The sequence below is a fragment of the Xenopus tropicalis genome, chromosome 6, assembly GCF_000004195.4.
Source record: "Xenopus tropicalis strain Nigerian chromosome 6, UCB_Xtro_10.0, whole genome shotgun sequence".
In the NCBI taxonomy this organism is placed as follows: Eukaryota; Metazoa; Chordata; class Amphibia; order Anura; family Pipidae; genus Xenopus; species Xenopus tropicalis.
Window position 1 is genome coordinate 51,471,553 of NC_030682.2, and position 17,878 is coordinate 51,489,430.

The 17,878-nt window shown below is 40.9% G+C and overlaps 1 protein-coding gene across 1 annotated transcript; it reads right to left on the reverse strand.

Annotated features, from left to right (window-relative positions):
- Window positions 1–8,379: 8,379 nt before the first annotated feature.
- mturn (maturin, neural progenitor differentiation regulator homolog (Xenopus)) lies at window positions 8,380–16,330 on the reverse strand. The gene is given in 3 exon segments (NM_001007922.2): window positions 8,380–9,713; window positions 10,204–10,326; window positions 15,907–16,330. Coding segments are annotated over 3 exon segments (396 nt in total). The 5' UTR covers window positions 16,069–16,330; the 3' UTR covers window positions 8,380–9,602.
- Between the last annotated feature and the right edge of the window lie 1,548 nt (window positions 16,331–17,878).

Sequence of the window (17,878 nt, forward strand, 5' to 3'; positions counted from 1 at the left end):
TTGCATTCTGCTGGTTTCCTTCATTTAAAAAAAATCAGATAAAATTAAGCAGTAGTGGAGAATTGTTTTGCCTTTATACTTACTAACTCCACAGGAATTAGATTGTTAAGGTGGCCATATACGGGCCGACTATAGCTGCCGATATCGGTCCCTTGGACCGATTCGGCAGCTAATCGGCCCGTGTATGGGCAGGGCAGAGCGGCCTGGCCGACCGATATCTGGCCTGAAATTGGCCAGATCTCGATCGGCCAGGTTAGAAAATCCGGTCGGATCGGGGACCGCATCGGCTCGTTGATGCGGTCCCCGATCCGACTGCCCCATTGCCGCCCACATAATCCGATCGTTTGGCCCCAGGGCCAAACGATCGGATTATTTTTTTTTTTACCTAAATGCTCCCCGATATCGCCCACCCGTAGGTGGGGATATCGGGGGAAGAGCCGCTCGCTTGGCGACATCGCCAAGCGAGCGGATCTGCTGGTGTATGGCCACCTTTAAACATGAGAAAATTTGCTCAGTATAAACAACCCCCATTTGTGGTGTTTATTTTGGTGTACAGATAAGCAGTGCATTTTCAAGGGGTTTATTGGTGTCCTGGTAATCTGATTAACTACAGTGCAATTACCAGGAAGTTAAAAACACATGATAGGTCGTTAATGCTACTACGGAAAGAAGTGTGCAAGCCCTAAGGCGCACAGAGAATGCGCCCTTAAGAGCTCTGGCACACGAGGAGATTTGGCGACAAGACGCCAATGCTAAACCAATGGAAATCACCAGCGTCAAAACATACGAGGCTACTTCAAGTCGCCTGCTGTTTCAAATCGCACACAGACCCTTTTCTGAGCGACTTGAGTAAACATGTGGGAGGGGTAACTGTTGAGTGGTACCATGGGTAGCAGATCGCCTGGAGCTAAACTCGCATGAAATCTCTTCGTGTGTATTGTCGTGGCGACTTGCCGCCAAAGCGCCGGGTGGAAAAAATGCAGGCGACATATCTCCTCGTGTGCCAGAGCCCTTAGGATTAGGACACACAGAGTTAGGGCTCTGGCACACGGGGAGATTAGTCGCCCACGACAAATCTCCCTTGTCACGGGCGACTAATCTCCCCGAGTTGCCATGACCCGCCATCCCACCGGCGAACATGTAAGTTGCTGGCGGGATGGCACACGCGGCGGCGTGATTTCCCGAAATCGCAGAAAAAGACTCGCGAGGTCATGGCAACTCGGGGAGATTAGTCGCCCGCGAACATGGAGTTTTGTCGCGGGCAACTAATTTCCCCGTGTGCCAGAGCCTTTACTAGTAGCAGTTACTTGTCAAGGCTACTAATGTAGACAATGCTGATCATTTACTGATAATTGTCTCTACATGTGTCTTAGGGCTCTGGCACACGGGGAGATTAGTCGCCCGCGACAAGAGAGATTTGTCATACGCAGCAAAATCCCCGAAATCGTGGAAGTTGCCTTCAGAGGAAACTTCCGCGATTTCAGGGAAATCGCGGCGCTGCATATGCCATCCCCCCGGCGATTTACATTCTCGCTGGTGGGATGGCATTTCGGGGAGATTAGTCGCGGGCGACTAATCTCCCCCTATGCCAGAGCCCTTAACAGTGGCAAGCTACTACCACTAGCTGTTTCTAGTAGCTCTGTGCGTCTTCACCCTTAGTGCTCATTCAGTAAGAATTCTTCCTCTGGTCAGAACCTGGCGTGAGACACAACCAATTTGTGACAAAGGGAATGGTTGAGAATCCAGGGAGTTAAAGCACTACCGGTTGTAAAAGAGTGAAGACAAATTGAAGATCGCCTGTGTCATGGCAGAGAATTCAGCTTTTGGAAAACTATACACAGAAAACGTGTTATTTGACACAACCCTTTAAAGGAACAGTAACACCAAAAATGAAAGTTTTTTAAATCAATTAAAATCTAATGTACTGTTGCCCTGCACTGGTAAAAGTTGTGTTTTTGCTACAGTAACGCTAATATAGTTTATATAAATAAGCTGGTGTGTGGCCATGGGGGCAGCCATTCAAGCTGGAAAAAGGAGAAAAGGCACAGGTTACATAGCAGATAACAGTTAACCGCTCTAGAATACAATAGTGTTTTATCCTTTATCTGCTATGTGCCTGTGCCTTTTCTCCTTTGAATGGCTGCCCCCATTGCTACAGAGCAACTTTATTTATATACGTTTCTGGGGAAAACACCTAAGTTGTACCAGTGCAGGGCAGCAGTACATTATATTCTAATTACTTTCATACACTTTTATTTCTTGGCGTTACTGTTCCTTTAAAAAAATGTGCATGCTTGTAAGGAATTGCATACAACTGACAGTGACTGAACCGCATGGGACAGACCAATCCCCATTAAATGCTAAAGGAAATGTTTTGTGCTTTTACTCTGCCACGTTATGTGCAATGCATTGCTGAAGACAAGGGTGCAAATGTAGAATTACGTTTCCCTACATCTTTCCTAAATGTTCTGGATGACTTTATAAGAAAACTTATTGCAATAATTAAAAGGCAAGTCTTGTGTCTGGATATGTCCAACAAACAGAAGGACAGGGAAAGGAAGCTTTCCATAAAACTCTCTCAGGGCTTTCCGTTTTTAAACCCAAGGTGGAACACAGTTTAGGGGTTTAATTTCAGGCTCAGCACTCAGCGCCACTGCTCTATTGGTGGTTAGCACTGATAACATTTGCTGGTGGGACTGCTGCTTTATAACTTTACTTGTAGAACAGTTCTGTAAAAGGAGGTCATGTTTTGTCTATTGTATGAATATTCAAAATACAGAAAACCTGTGCAGAAAACCTATGGCAACCAAAAACCTTCTCCTCTTTTATTCCAACTGCACTAGACCACCTAATGCTAATAAATGATTGGTTGATAACCTGGGACAAACCTGCACTGATGCTGATAAATAGGGCCAGCTAAATCACCAGACCTGCAGTGTGCACTAGGCCCCGGCCTTAGGTCATGTTTGTTTCCAAGCACACAATCTAATAAGGCTGAGGGTCAAGGACTTGTTTTGGTGTATCCTCTACAGGCCTCGTGTCACTTCATTCTGCAAGTCTAACAACACAAAATACAAGCTGGCTTGGCATTACAATTCAAGCTGCTGCATTTACTCTGAGCAGAGTAAGAATAAAGACTGTTTATTTAATCTTTTTGTAATAATGTTGATGATTTATTAACCAAGACCCCAATCCACAGAGAAGCAAACATCTTTTACATGCAATGCCACCACAAACCTTTGTCTACATGAAGTACATACAAGGAGCAGAAAGGACGTTCAGCAAAAAAAATAAAAATAAATATTTTTAAACACATATCTTGTTAACGTTTACACAGAAAAATATTTGGTGGTAGGAAGCAATTTCAGAAATGTGCCTGTTAGAATATGAACATCAGCTCTGGATAACACAGGCCTTTTCATTCATTTGCAAGTAAAATGGATATTATCCTCTTCAGTGCTGGTTTTGCTTCCCAGGGCTGAAGGGGTTAAACAAGCATATACACATTCTATTTATATAGAATAAAAAGTATATTCAAAAATAAATAAGGATCAGCTTAGGCCTTGATTACATTCTCCCTTTATAGATACACAGCAGTGCATCTCCCGCACAATGTTTTCTCAAAGACTTAAACACTGCCAGTTCTTAGCCTTTACTTTCAGTGTTATTTGTCCAATCCTAGGTTCACCATTGGCAAGAGCCGCAATGAAAGGTTCTTCTGAAATCGCAATGGAAGATCTTCCGAATGAAAAAAAGTGGTCCCCTTGCGCCATATGGCAGGATTTACACTGTCGACTGATATGCGCAAGCTAAGTGTTCTAGACAGAAGTGTCAGTAGTCCTGGTGCAGTATATGGCTTCTTCAGTAGCAGGGGTGAGCAAACAAAAAAGGTTAACTGCTTGGTTTTACACTGTGTGAATGGTGAGGAAAAAGGCCTTTAATTACAATTACTAGCAATAAATGATGGCTACATATAGGTTCCCTGGTATCTATATATGTACTGTAACATTCACAGATCTGGAAGTAAAACAGTGCTTATAATATTTTTCAGCAGGGTAGAAGCAGCAATATTCCCATACAATGCATACTTCCCGGAAAGCATGTCTATTAGGCCTATGGCAAGTGTGGCATTTTGGCCAAAGCAGTTTCCCATAAGGCTAATGGTGCACAAACAGTGTTCTCTCTGCTGGTAGAAAAACGGCAACACTGCTCCAACCTGCATGTGATTGCTGTAAGTGACAAATGGAATTGGCCCCTCACTGCGCCCACAGTGGATCAGTGCTGGTGATTTACTTTCCATGTGACATTACTGTAAGGGAATCACAGTAGTCAAAATAAGTTTGCCATAGTTCTTATGCCGCCAAGTTGAGAATAGTGCATTAAGTAAAACCCCTTAACACAGCACATATAAGAGGCCAATTAACCCTATAAGGTGGTTTTGGTAGTTGCCAAGAAAATATTTTGACAATTTTTACATAGGATATTGACAATTCTTACATAGTACTGATTTAAGAATATTACAGCAACTGTTGAGATATACTGCTGATAACAAAACAAGTTCAATCCCATCTGTATAATAAACTCACCACTTGGAATGGTGGGTCCGGTGCACAAGCCTCAAATGATGGTTCACCTGGCCCAAAATTATGCCATATTAACATAAAACTGACATGAATTAAAGGGATACTATCACTGTGTAAAAAAAAAAAAAAAATATATATATATACTGTATATTAGTGCTAGATAGTTTCCAGTAGCTAAATATATGGAGTTTTTAAAAACATTTTATTTGAATCCCTGTGCTAATAAATCCTGTAAAGGCTCATGGTATAGAGGGTGATTTGTCGCCTGTGGGAAATCTGCACTATCCCCTGGTTGAGGAAATACCTCCCCTAAAAAAATACCTTCACACCTGGAACATTGAAAATCTCCTCTGGTGAAACACAATCTTTGGGTAATTCTGCAGTTTCCTTGTAAGGCAATTTTAAAAAGGTTGTTCACTAGCTGTGTTTTGAATGATTTAGCTTTTTATTCAGCGACTCTCCAGTTTAGAATTTAAGCAGCTATGGTTGTTAGGGTCCAAACTACCCTAGCAACCAGGCAGTACTTTTACTGAGAAACTGGAATATGAATAGAACTGGAGCTGAATACAAAGATAAGATATAAACAATAACAGTAAAATTGTAGCCTCAATAGTTTTTTTGGCTGCTGGGGGGGTCAGAGACCCACTTTTGAATGCTAAAAAAAATTAAGCCCAATTGAAAAGTGGCTAAGAACTAGCCCTTCTATGGAGTTAACCACCCCTTTAAGTGATCACCCAAATGATTTCTGGCAATAATTTTCATTGTCCTGGATGTAGAGATATTATCAAGCACTTATCATCAAGTCACCTGTGAGTAGAACAGGTTCCCTGTGGTTGACAAATCAAAAGATAGGTAAACTCTCATACCTAGGCTGAAGGCAAATGGGCAAAATTCCCTGGTGTATTACAACTGATCGGAAATTGCCCACACCCATCCCTGATATTCTCCACTGACTGTAATATGCACATATGAAGTGCAAGTATGGAACTTCCCAACATTAAAATGCGCACTTCAGCCATTACAGAACCTTCAATAAAGGAAGCAGACTTCATTTCATTAGAGCTTTTACTTCAGTATGCAAAAGAATGTCAGGTATGGAATCTTCTAATCAGAATGCTTGGGACCTGGAATTTTGTATATAAAAGGTTTTTCTATTATATGGAACAACATCCTTACATTCTACAGATAACATTTAAGCATAAAGAACCCACTTGATTTGTCTTGCCAGTAAAGCTTATTTATGCTTAGTTAACATTAAGAACAAGGCACGGTCTTTAGGAAAATGGAATAAGTCAGTAAGGGAGTACTGTCTTTATACAATACACTGTGATCAATGGCTCTGCTGGACATTTATGCATAATGGGTTTATGGATACAAGTTTATATACCTAGTACAGTGAAGTTTTTTGTTTGTCTAAAGTATATTATGTTACTATCCACAGCAACACTGCCTTAGAAAATATTACCCCAACATACATATATACAGAAAGTATTTTCTGATGATAGTATCCCTTTAATGATAGCCTCCTGGACATGCTTGCACTGATTATGCTACCTAACTTGACAACTGCCGAGGCATTGGTTACACACAAATTTAAAGTTATGCCATTCTTGCACTTATAAGCCATCCATCATTTCAATTTCACCCAATTATTCCCTTGTAGTTACCAAATATCAAAGAATATGGGGGGGAGGGTGGGTGGGTTACCACTCTGGAATGCGGTGCAGCTGGTCTTCCCAGGATGCCTCTCAATGGACTGCAGAGGTTGCTAACACTCTACACTGGCAAAGCCTATACATTGCTCATAATGCTGCAACCTTTACTGAAAACAGTGAACTAGAATACCAACTTTATCTCTTATATCCTTCTCCCCACTGACAGACATCAGTCAATGACAGCTTCATTGGCAACCTTCACTGCTCACCAACGCTCTATACTATTGGACATGCCAGGAAAACAGAAGACTAGTTGATTTGAAGTGCCATAAAATAAATGCAAAAGGATTAAGAATAACAAGAGAAAAACACTACAGATAATATATTTAGTAGTATCGAAATGGAATGAGGCACTCCTCCATTTAGAGCAAAGACACATTTGAATTAAATGCAGGTTTATAGTTGGTGGGTGTATATAGTTACATGTCCTGCCAGCCCTTCTAAGAGTACACAAGTGGTCTGGCTATAACCGCATGCTATATTGGCACACTTAGAGCAATGAGCATGTTCTGATACAATATTAGATCAAGCTTAGCTATGTTCTTTAATAAATAAGTTTCACTATATTTTATGTTTATACTGAACTCCAGTTTAGCCAATAAAGTGCATGTTATAAATAAGAAGCCTTCTGAGTTCTGAAAGTAAAACATTTCTATTTTTCATCAGCAGTTTCCTCGGTCCCTACACAGTATCATTTGAAGTCATTTATCATGCTCCATGATCTGTATGGAACAGTATGGAACATGCCATAGAGGCTAAAAAGACTTTCTGTACTGGGCTATGCTGTGTCATTGGCAGTGAGAGTATGACATGGTGTTCCCTTTTACTCATGTTGGGGAGAAGGGGTAAATAATCATGATACAGTGGCACTGGACATCACTAACTATATGAGGCACAATGGAAACCAAAGGAAATTTCAAAGGCTGACCAACACTACTGATGTTGGACTACACCACATAAAGACTGGAAATTGTAGTTCAAAAGCAGCTGGCGAGTCACAGGTTGGATATACAGCAATGCTTGTGGGTTGTTACAGAACCATGAAAGGACTGTACAGGCCAGGCTTGCTATCTGCTCACAATTTTACTTTACTGCATAAGTAGGAGCTAACATAATGCTTGTTTAGCTACTATAATCAATATTTTTCTGTGTATTTCATATGTTGAGACTTTTTTGTGCATGAATGCAAACATGAATGCAGAATAATGAAACATTACTTTCTATTTAAGTGAAAACACATTGAACCCTACTTATAAAGATAAATTCACACAAGCCTAAAGTTACATGTAATACAGGTCATAAAAACTTGTTGAAACTCTGGTCCAACTTGTGGCACCCTGCTCCTGCAAAACTACTGAAGCCCGTAATGATAAAGGGAGCTATATCAGAGCAGCTAAGAAACCAAGCTTCTGTAATGCTATCCCAAAAATGTGTGTTCGAAAGCAACCCAAAATAAATATTTAACCCAGTGACCACAAAAAAAAAAAAAAGTAAGCATTTAGACACTTTTGTTTCATGTATTGCGCCACCAAGCCCAGACTCTCAATCTGTGGATTCTGGCAAATGCCAGAGGGGTTGCTGTAAGATGCCATAGACAGTCACTATTAAGTGGGCTGCTTGGGCCTCTGTGTACTTGAAACGCCAGGGTCTATTTTGAATCCCAGTCCAGGCCTGACAATCTACAGTGGGGTGTAGATGCAAAGGGAAAATGTTCCTCCTTATGTTACTTGCAGCACTCCATACTAGTAGTAATCCCTCTGCAGCCAGCACCGACACAGGAAATAGCAAATAGAGAAAGGAGAAAGATACCATGTAGAAAAATCCCAGGTTCATAACTGAGGACATGCACCAAGTGACCCAAATAGATGCCAAAAGCTCATGTATGAACATGCCAATTAATTTCATTTTTGCTACTATGGAAAATGTTATTATATAACAATGTAAATTTTAGGGTTTTACCAGGACTGCTATATGCAGCTGGTCATTTCAGTGTAAGCAACAATGAATTATTACATTTAAATTAAAATTTACACAAGATCTACTTTATAAGGTATTGGAAAGAAAAAAAGAGGAGGGGCCTTCATACCACTAATACGGAATACATTTATTGAGCTGCATGATGAAGACCACAAAATAAGCAGATTATATGATGTACAAGCCCTGCAGCACTGCAACTGGCTGAAAACTATTTTAGATTTCAGTATTAACCATGTGGCACAATGCAGTGATTTTAAGAATGATTGAGTTATTATTCAATTCATTGACTGTCTCTAGTTTGGTAGATTTAACCACAGTGACTGCACAGAGTACATTATTTCCCAGCTTACCTTCCATGCTGCCCTATACCCTGTTATTGCCTAATACCATTCCTGGTTGCAAGCTTTACAATGGTTACTGACGCATGCTTTAAATATCTGCTTGAGCACGGAGACCAGACTAGAATTTTAAAATATCACCTGCTAGTTTCATGTAATTTTCAGGGAATTACAGTATTATCTGGAAATATCTCAGGGTGCCTGGATAGAAGTATTTTTATAGCATTTTGTTGTAAGACTTGTGCTATTTTAGGGAACATTGCATTTCCTTGTGTTAAACAGCGAATATTGTTTGCCTTGTGTTAAACAAAGCATGTTGTATAAGGGGTTACTGGGCTATTGACGCTCTTCAAACAACACTATCAGATTTCCTGATCTGTTGAAGATAGTGATGTGAGATACTGTGGGTGTGCATATGTACATATCTGTGTCTGGCCTAGCTGCATAGCATGTGACAAACTGTATGGATTTTCTGATTAATAATTCAGTATTTTGATTATCATTAGTAGTGTTTATCCTGATGTCACCATAAAAATACACATCACCATTCATTCATGTGCCAAAAACCTATTTTGAAGTGAAATGTTTATCAGTAAGTAACACTTTGCATTCATGCCTGGTGCGATTTGTCTATTTTAAAAATAAAAATGAATAAGAACCAAAATCATTGCTTATTTTTCACTTGCACCAAAACACAGGTTCTATGTTTCCCATATTTAGGCACAGCCTCAGTATTCAGTGTGCTACATTCATTATATCAAGTCACATTCCAGTCTCAACACAACTGCCCAAAACAAAGCTAAATTCTAGAATTGAGAATGGTGGAAGGCAAGAGAACTCTCTTAGGATCTCTTCAGTCAACAGGCTGGATGGGCAGCTCAGTTCTTAGCTAAAGCTCCCTGGGGAGAGTTTTCTGCATTTTGGAACATTAATAACTATTACGTTAGTTTGGGAATTGATTTCTCTACATTAAGAACCCACTAATGACTCTACTGCTGGCTGACACCCATTTGTTGGTGATCTGCTTCTGGCTCCTCCTCCTCCACATCTGCGTTGTATTCCTCAAAAGTGTCATCATCCACATCGGGGAGGCCAAGCAGCTGTGAGCAAAACAAGGGGGAGACTATTAGAAAGCAGCATTTTTGAGTGATTTTCAAATAAATGTCTTTCAGATAAATACACATTGAACTAGTCACTTTTCCACAAGGTAGAGTGGACTTTATTTTGCATGTATCTTCCTTTATTAAGCCTTTTACAAAAATAAGTAATATCCTTTTTTTGAGGACACATTAGAACATGTGACTTTTCTGGCAAAGGCTGAGGAAAAAAAAATACCTTTAGCAGAACAGGTAATAAGTGAGCCATATATGCTGAAATGCCAAATTTACTTTCCAAATATGGGCATGTATGAGGCATATTATATTTCAAATACTAGTAAATTATAATGAAATACATATCAAGTCTGTGTTTTACTACTATACAAAGACATAATAGGTACAACTCGTAGGAGTTAAGAAGTCAAAACTGTTGTTTCTGTGTAGATATAATTTTTTGGGATAGTGTAGATATAATTTTTTAAAACAGACTTACAGGTCTGAAAGACTTGAAGACTTTTTCCAGTATTTCATGAAGAGTCTTCTTACCACAGGAGGAAATATAATCCTGGGCTAGCTGTAGGAAAGGCAAGCAGTCCTCACTCTCGCTCCACACATGCTGCAAAACACAAGAACATGTTAGAAAGGTATAAGCCCCCAGGCACCTGTATCAGACAACACTGTCAAAACAGATCCTAATATTAAAGTTCACCAGCTGGCATTAAACCAGTTTTATCAAATAATGGTTTTCCCACTTCCATTGAATGTTTATTTTTGATACTGAAAGCACTGTTGCTACTTCTGCCTACACACGCACACCACACACAAAGACTGTCCCACTGAGATACCCAATTATGGATGCCTAATTACACTGAGGAACGATAGCTCTTGCGGTGACATTTGTGCAGCTTCTTTGATTACAGGCTTTAACTAGCTTTGCATTGTTAACCAACATAATCATCTTTGTGCATACACACACACATAGGCTTTTCTTATTGCACTTCATGATACAGAGCTCATCAATGCAAATTTCCACTTTCATAGACACAAAATGCAGCCCCTTCTCTTTATTAACCAACTAAGACAATATTTACTATAATAAAGATACATCCTTTACTGTACCTGTTTTGACATTTCTATTTCCCTCTCTGCCCACCTTATCCATTTTGAAAATTCATATACACCTCATGAACAATTTAGTTGCTTTACATGCAGTCAATGTTACAGTCACTTTCTGCAAAGAAAAAGACATTTTCTCTAATAAAACAAACAAAAAGCTATTTATGCAATGAATCACACTTTATGTGCATGTCAATAGTAAATACCAGGATGCACAGAAAGCAGATGCAAGGAAAGAGAAGGGCAAATGGAAACCACAACTTCAAATCTAGTAATGCACCAAATGAAGAAGAAATTTCCAAAACTCCATAGATCACATAAATCGGCTTGCTAAAAGGACATTGTGGCCAGTAGGGGCAGAGAAAATACACATGCATAAAAGAACTCCGACAAAGAGTGATAGGGTTAAAAAAAAAGACATTTAGGAGTCACAACTTGATTATTTCTAATGGGAAGGCTGTCATTAGAAGTTATTAGCACAAAGTCTATTTACACATTTAACTACTGTGTCAACCCCAACCCTGATATTCTATCTCTGGCCCAATATTCAAAAATAGCAAACGACAATACAGCTCAAATGCCTAGGCATGGAGTGGGCCAGCATGTTGCATGGATAGGCTTGAACAATTTGATGGACAAAGACCCATAATAAGCAGAAACATACAGGGAAATACTTTTAGGGCAGATATTTTCAGGAGGAGCAGAATGTTCTTTAGACCACTCAAGCATAATGCAGCTGGTTACTCTAGGGAATGGAAGAACCACTGGTGGCTAAGGCTAATGCTTACCTGCAGACTGACAAATCTGCCTGTGTGGCATTAGCCAAAAAGCTTTCTAAAGGAATGCTGAATATGCTGAAAGAGGCTCTACATTATTCAGATATTTACAAGTATCTGGGTTCTCCAATGACGAGTCTTGAGAAAAAATTAACTATCTTGACCCTGTGGTAAAAAGCAGTGACTCTTGCCTGGCAAACATACCAAAATTACCAAATTGAATCGCAGGTAGAAAAGCATATGCGTATGTTTGTTTTCTGAAACGGCATGAATTTTCCTGCAGGAGACTTCATGCAACTTTGGAAAACAAGGCGCTGCGTATGGCGCCCCCTCTCTTCCGCTCACGATTTTAGCGTCGGAGCAGGTCAAGTACAAGCTACAGTTTTAATACTTTTTTAAAAATTCTGAATTATTTGCTTAAAATGGGCTCTTTGAGAGAGAGTGTTACAAATGTATGTGCTTAATTAAGGGATTTCCCAAAGAAATATTCATAAAGAAGGAGGGATGAAGGAATGTGAAAGTATTAGCAAGCATAGTAAAGCTTTTTTTTCAATACAACTACTTGTATGTGTATGAATCCCAAGAGAATCAATATATAAATATGCCTGTGTATTTGAAAATATACCGTACAGTGCATTCTTGCAGGTCGCATTAGAGCATACACTATGCCACATTTACCAATATAGAGGCAAAAAAGCACAAGGCCAATAACCTATAGCAACCAACTAGATATGCGCTTTCATTATTCTGAGGAATATGTTTTCTATGAGGACACACTGGACATCAACATAAATCCATGCAGTGTAGCCCCACTGAAATAAGTTTCCCTAAAGCAAATAGCTACAAATTGTTCACATGCCATAACCCTGCCTTTCCTCGACTGGTCACAGCTAACTTCACTGTTCTGTTCTACTCTACATACAATCTACATTCCAAAACCAATGAGTCATTGACCTCTACAGACCTTTTTTTTTTTTTTTATTTCTGGCTGCATGGTCACATTTAAGATGCTGTCTAAATCCTAATAAGTGACTAAATAAAAGATCCTATTATACTTGCATATACATATCAGTAAATGTTGCCCTTTTTATGTCTTGTAACTTGGGCCACCATTTTGTGATGTTCTGTGTGTCACAGACTGATCACCTGAAATAATTCTAGTTTCAACTGTAACAGGAAGGAGTGTGGGTTTAAATGATAAAGCTCTGTCCTTAATTGTCTGGTGTAACCTAGGATACATGTGTGCCCTTAGTTCAGGGGTGGCCAGACTTTTTTTCGGTCGTGATCGACCGGACCGATGCATACGTATGCACTCACGCAGCACTTCCCCATCCCCTTGATTGTGGTCCACCAGAAATCCACAGGGAAACGACTGGTGGACTGTGATCAACGTATTGGCCACCCCTGCCTTAGATTGTGTGAGAACAGTGCATGGGATGGGCTTAAAATGAAACTGGCAGTGTTTCAATATGGGATTGTCCAGTGGCACAGTCTAAAGAAACATTTAACATGAAAATGCTTTATTTATATTTGTTTTATTTTAAAGGTTTTTGTTATGTAATATTTTTTTTTTATTGAACCCTGCAATGTTCAGAGGAGAACCTTTTCTCTTTAACCCTACAGTTCTCTATGCAGAGCCAAAGACACAGAATAGAAAGTGGCTAAATGTATGCTGTGAGGCAGCTGCTAGATATAAGGTTTTCTGCCAAAGCTTTAGCAGCTGTTCCAGCACTTTGGATAGGAGTCTAAAATGGAGCTGCTTCCATTCAGGGCGTTTTCTAAACTGACCTCACTAAGAGCATTTCATAATCCCCCCATTTTTTTTAAGCATACAGCAATGTTATCTTTAACCTGTGTTACTTGAAAAACCAAAGCCAGTTTAAGTAAAATAGTAGTTTTGTGCTAGCCTCCCAGTATGTGAGGGTAATGCCTGCTGCAGATCTGGGCTTTGTCAATAAGCTCTGTTGGAACTACTGCTTGCACATAAAACCAGACCTGACTGCTTGTATTAAAGTTGGATGTGACCTGTGAGCTTTTACTCTGTCCATTCAAAGTTGTGGTACTCTGCAACTGCCATGTGAGAGCACAATAGAGTGTTTCTACTCACATGATTAGAAATCCTCCAATATCAGTAAAATATCAGTAGGTGCAATTTCTGGGTGCCCTTGACAACAGTTACATCTGATTCTGTTCACAATCAATTGAAATGAATCCTCACACCGTTTTTTGGAATAAAGTTTATGAAAGATATCTTTCCCATAATTCAGAACTTTCTGGCTAATGAGTTTCCGGAAAAAGGATCCAATGGCTGTACGGTTATCTGTAACTACCAAAAAGGGCCCAAGTGACCTGCAAACTAGTTTATTCAGTCAGTCAATAAGGGTATCAGTTTCTTACTTAGGCTTATGATATACAATGGTATCCATCCCTATTACTTTCTGGAGCAAACTGCAGTATAAAAAGGGAAGAACAGTTACCGCCCTAAAAAGCATTGATATATTTAGGATTAAAATTATCAATAAAATTCTTGACAGGTTTTTGCAGAGAGACCAGCATAGACTTTTTGTCACTGTGACCTCTCTCAGACAATGCTTCAGAGAGAAATGTTCTTGTGTGGCAGAAGTTGCAGGAAAGCAGCTGATTTTGTGGGTACTTTCCTAGGCTTTGAGGAGATAGGCTGGTGGATCAAGTTCAAAGTGGCACTATATACACTTTAATAAATGCAATAAATAGAACATGTGGTGTACATGCGTAATGCTTATTCCTATCATTTAAAAAAAAAATTTATGATAAAGATCATTGCTTTGTTTTTAACTAAATTTCATTCCCCTCCCTCTGCTTGTAATTATGATAATTAACAGAGATAATGAGCTCTGTATAAACAAACCCGTCCCAACTGCATGTCAGGCTTTCAGATAAGGGGGAGGGCTTACCTGGGCATCATAATTTGTTTAAACACCTTTTACACAGCTGCTTGGAAAACCCATGGGGAGTTGGGAAGCATATATATGCTTTCTGTTTTAGTATTTGCCCTATTAAGTGCAAAAAATTACAAACCAAAATCCTAAATACAGGTGAAAAAGATCACTTAGGAGATGAGGTTCTGTTAAAAGGTTTGGCAACTCTCACGGTGGAGCTGGGCTATAAAAGCATTACAGAACTGAGGCAGAAGTAAATAGAGTAATCAATGGTTGATGGACATACAAAATGTTTACAATGGCATCAAAATGTGGTAGCATGTGTTGCATATGATAGTTACAATATATTTTATACTAAGTTGGGGTTAACAAGTATTCAATGGACTTTTTTATCCCAAGGTAAGTGCATTTTGTGTTTATTTAATTGGTTTAGGTCTGTGGTTAAGGTGACCTGGGGATAACGGACGCTGGCTCTGTCATGTGATCTTAAATTCAATTTGTTTTAAAAAGCCTGACATAAAATGTGAAAGTGCAGCACAAGCCTGTTACACAAGGGACATTTTAAATTCAACCTGATCATTTTAGATTTAGTTCACGGATACAGATTTAGTTCACTGACACAGTGTCAAGGACAGTTTGGCACCTTCTGGTCCTGGGTCGGTAGATAACATTACTAATAGATAACCCTACCTAACTTCCATTTCACCAGGTCTCCTATCATGCAAAGGCCCAAACCATAAAGGCACCAGGTATACACAAACGGTGACCAATACAGCCAGAAGGGGCCTAGTCATACAGCCTAGTTATTATACGTGTGGCCATCTTAGGTAGTGCCTGAGCATCACAACGCTGCCCTATAATAGTGCAGGGTGTTGCACTGGTACAGCTGTCAGCAATTGTTTCAATGCCCAACTCTCTTGTTCTTAACTCTGTATGTACATCAGAGATGGGCGCAAAGGACTCCAATGCCCAGTGCCACCAGCAGATAAGGCTGAATTATAACTGGCAGTATGACCCTGCCAGTTTCAGAGAATGCAGTAAGTAGCAGGTGCTTGGTCACAAGGCTGATACACCTGATCCTTAGCTATGGAGACACAATGATAGCCCTGCCCTTCTCCCTGGCACAGCAGGTGTGGGTGCAGATACTGATGCCGTGTGTGAATATGTATGTAGCAGGCAGGTGACCTGCGGACACGGCACTTTCCAGGGATGTTGCTATAGGGGAACATCATGGTGAGGATGAAATGCACATTATATAATACACGCCTCTAGCAGGGCCCATTGCGCTGAGGCTTATTCACCGGCCGGTTACCACGCCATGAAGCCACACAATGCGCCTCCCTGCCCGCAGCCAGCGCCCCCGGGCCCCATCACTTTCCCACTTACAAAATGGTCCCCGCAGCCGCTCTCTGGGCAGAGTACGTAGAAGGACACACCGGGGTCGGCGTAGAAATCCATTCTCCGCTCGGTCTCCTCGGTGGCGATTAGATCGAAGGGAGTATTTGAGCACCATTTGTCCGCCACGTCTGCCAGCTGCTGGAAATCCATACTCGGCTCTCTTCCCCCCAATCAGCCCGCGATCCCCTGGGTGTCCACTTCCCGCGATGGGCAGCTCGTTGTAGCCTATGGGTGCATTGTTTACATGCTGATCATGAAGAGTGCGGGGAAGATGAGGGGAGGCAGGGCCGCGGATGTGCAGAGGATGCTCGGGTATTGTTCGCCTTCCCGGCCGCCCTAATCACGCAGCTTTGAGTAGGGTTGCTGCTGTGACGCAGGCAATGCAGATCGGTGACGTCAGAGCCGGGCCTGCCTCGCCAATTGTGTAGCGCGGGTGTCAGCCCCCGTGACGTCACCGAGGCGGTGCCCAACCAGCTTCTCTACTGACAGCATGGAACGCTGGGAAAGATCCTCTGCAGCATCCTTCAGGCTATAGCCTCAGTGTGTTTGGAGGAGCTTTGTTGGGGTGGCCGATAGTTGGGCTGTGGGGAAAGTGTGCTTTATAGCAAGGAAAGAAGAATAAAATCCAGGCAGAGCATATTTACACACCCAGGCTGCGTACTATACACGTACGGCTTCATTAGTTCTGCGGTTTGCTTATTTTGATTGCAATAATTACAGATAAGTACAGTACAGTACAGTTACATTTACAAAATAAAAGAACCCAAAACCTGTGTTTTGCCAAATGAATTCTAAGCACCTTTCCATTTTTACATCTGTAAATAATTTCAGTGGTTTTAATGTTATTTGAAAGCAGTTTCTTTATCCCTTTATGTTCTGTAGTTGAGACCCTTGAAACAATGTAGTAAAAAGTATGACATTTATATCTGTAACTGAGGCTACCCAAATGATAGGGCACCTTGTTGTACATAAAAATGCACACAGTGACAATCAGCACTCTCTACCAGTAGTTGGCTGTAAAAAGTGAATCAGCTGGCTCCTATGGGCTCCTATGGGCTACTGCCCAGGTACATAGTTGCCCAGAATTTGTAAATAAGTCCAGTTATGTGACACTGCTGCCCTACACATAGGCCTATATGCAAAACACATCTGCAATCAGATTGGTATGGGGGGGGGGGGGGATTGTAGTTGGGGCCACCATGGCAGATAGGGGCCCCAAGATAAAAAAAAAAAAAAAGACTATTTGCTGCAAATGGGTGAAGCTAGCACTGGAGTAGGTGGGTGAAGTTTTGATACAATTGGGGCAGTGACCAGGGCAGATCATAGGTGTGGTGTGCTTGCTAGGGTAATAATTTTTAAATTGGGGCTTTATTTAATTTTTGGTAGGGCATACCACCCAGGGGTAAATAATCAACAAATTGACCAGTGGGCCAAAAATTGGAGCCCCTTAGGGGCAGGGTCCTGTTAACATAGTAGTATAAGGCCCCATATTTATTGATGGTGGCCCAGCCCATATATGTGTTAATATCTATATGAAAGTACCGGGCTGAGGCAGAGAAGTGGCTTTGGAATCCATGCTGACCCACCTCCTCCGATGACATTAGAGATTAAATCATACATAAGCCATTGGACTAGTTTTGCCCCAATTTGCCCCTGCATCTAGGATATTGGCGTGTGTGTTTGAGGCAAACAGCTAGTAGTAAAGGTGGCCATTCACGTAGCAATTTCGATCTTTTCGCACGAATGATCGTTCCCACCCTCCACTGACGTTCAGGGCTGAATCGTGAGATATGGAGGTAGAAACTATAGGAATTCTACCTCCTTCTGCCGATTCAGCTCTGAACGTAGATTGTGCTTGGGCGCCTTCAATGGCGCCCAATCAAAATCTTTTAACCTGGCCAATCAACGAGTCGACCAATATCCACAGCCTTTTGCGATATCAGTCACCTCATCGACCCGC